We start from the raw sequence: 1,922 nt of genomic DNA, 5'->3' as shown, positions 1-1,922 counted from the left end.
GTATATGAGATGGGAGGGCAGAGACACTAAATTAAAAAAATATCATAAAATGTTAGATAAATAAGTTAAAAGCGTAGGTACTTTTAGGGAGGTGGAGGTTACTCAAAAAAGCGTATTGCAAAATGCGGGGTGGGGGGTGGGGGTAGACGAAAAATAATCTTAATATATATAAAGGGCAATGTGTGTGTGTGTTTGTTTGTTTGTTCTCTATAGAAATCCAAACCGCCGGACCGATCTCGATGAAATTTGGCATGGGGGTAATCCTCGAGGGGGAGAAGGTTCTTAGCTGGGTTTTGACCCCGTAGCCCAATCCCCGGGGTCAAGGGGGCCCAAAAATGGGCCCCCCTGACCCCGGGGTCAGGGGGGACCATTTTTTGGGCCCATTTTTGGGCCCATTTTTGTGTACAGATATCAGGTAAGCCAGTTTAAATATTGGCCCGGGCAACGCCGGGTAACTCCAGCTAGGTATATATAAAGGGCAATGTGTGTTTGTGTGTGTGTTTGTTTGTTTGTTTGTTCTCTATAGAAATCCAAACCGCCGAACCGATCTCGATGAAATTTGGCATGGGGGTAGTCCTCGAGGGGGAGAAGGTTCTTAGCTGGGTTTTGACCCCGTACCCCGACCCCCGGGGTCAGGGGGGCCCAAAAATGGGATCCAGTGTGGCTCTTCAGCCTCAGCCGTGCAATTTGGCAAAACCTAAAAGCTTCCTACCTGTGGAGGAGTGTCAGAACACTTCATTTGACAACAAACATGAGGGTAAAGTTGTCTGGTGATCTGTCAGCAGGAGCCTTTTCCAATCAGCTCCTTGCCTTGGGCAATGGTGAGGCACCAGTTGATGTGCAGACAGGGCTCATTAAATTCCCTGCCAACTTTTGCGCACTGGTGGATTCTGCAGAGGAACTCATTGTCAAGGTGTTTCCCAACATCCAGCAGAGTTTCACCAGACATGACTGGATCTGTGAGAGAGCTATTCTGGCTCCCAAAAATGAGTCTGTCACCAAGATCAATATGCAGATCCAGAAAATGCTCCCAGGCAATGAAAAGTCCTACAACTCCATTGACATGGTTATGGACCCCAGTGAAGCTGTCAACTATCCAACAGAATTTCTGAACTCTTTAGAACCATCTGGATGCCCTCATCACATTCTTCACCTGAAAGTTGGAGCACCAATCATTCTCCTTCGCAACCTCGACAGTCCCAAGCTCTGCAATGGAACTCGACTCATCATCAAAGCTATCCTTTCAAACTTGATTGAAGCAACTATACTGACTGGATGTGGCAGAGTTGAGAATGTCTTCATTCCAAGGATTCCAATGATTCCCAATGACCTCCCATTCAGTTTCAAGCGCCTCCAGTTTCCAGTCAGGCTGGCTTTTGCCATGACCATTAACAAAGCGCAGGGACAGTCACTCAAAGTGGCTGGCATCAATTTGGAACAGCCCTGCTTTTCTCACGGCCAGCTCTATGTTGCATGCTCCAGAGTTGGATCTCCACGAAATCTTTTCATTTTGACTCCAGAAGAAAAAACCAAGAATATTGTCTATCAGAAGGCTCTTCAGTGAAAGAAATCCTCTTTAAAGAAGTCCTATTAAAACAATAACAATCCAATGTGAAGAAATTACCCATGATTTAACTTTTGTAACATGTTCAACTTTTTTTTCCAGTGTGAGAGAACAATTTAATTGAAAAATTTGAGTAATTGTTCTTTTGGAAATTGTTAATTTGTTGTTTTTAGGTGGAAAATAAACAAAATATCTTTTTCTTCCTTAATGTCTTTCAGTTATTTCATAGCTTCAACCAACAGGGTCACATTTTGTGGGATTATTGTGCAACACTAAAAAATATTGCACAATCTTACTGTGCATAGCCCAAAATTAGTATAACAAAGTTCCAGATGCTCATTTACTTTTAAGTATTGGC

General features: G+C 43.5%; 1 protein-coding gene across 1 annotated transcript; it reads left to right on the top strand.

Moving 5' to 3' along the window:
* The first annotated feature begins 751 nt into the window (after positions 1–751).
* On the top strand, positions 752–1,564 carry LOC136085535 (ATP-dependent DNA helicase PIF6-like). Its single transcript, XM_065806849.1, has one exon. The coding sequence runs from the start codon at positions 752–754 to the stop codon at positions 1,562–1,564; it is 813 nt and encodes a 270-aa protein (XP_065662921.1).
* Positions 1,565–1,922: the final 358 nt, after the last annotated feature.

The sequence above is a fragment of the Hydra vulgaris genome, chromosome 09 (assembly GCF_038396675.1).
Source record: "Hydra vulgaris chromosome 09, alternate assembly HydraT2T_AEP".
Lineage (NCBI taxonomy): Eukaryota > Metazoa > Cnidaria > Hydrozoa > Anthoathecata > Hydridae > Hydra > Hydra vulgaris.
Note: the sequence above shows the minus strand (reverse complement) of the source record. Positions and strands in the feature narration are given on the sequence as shown.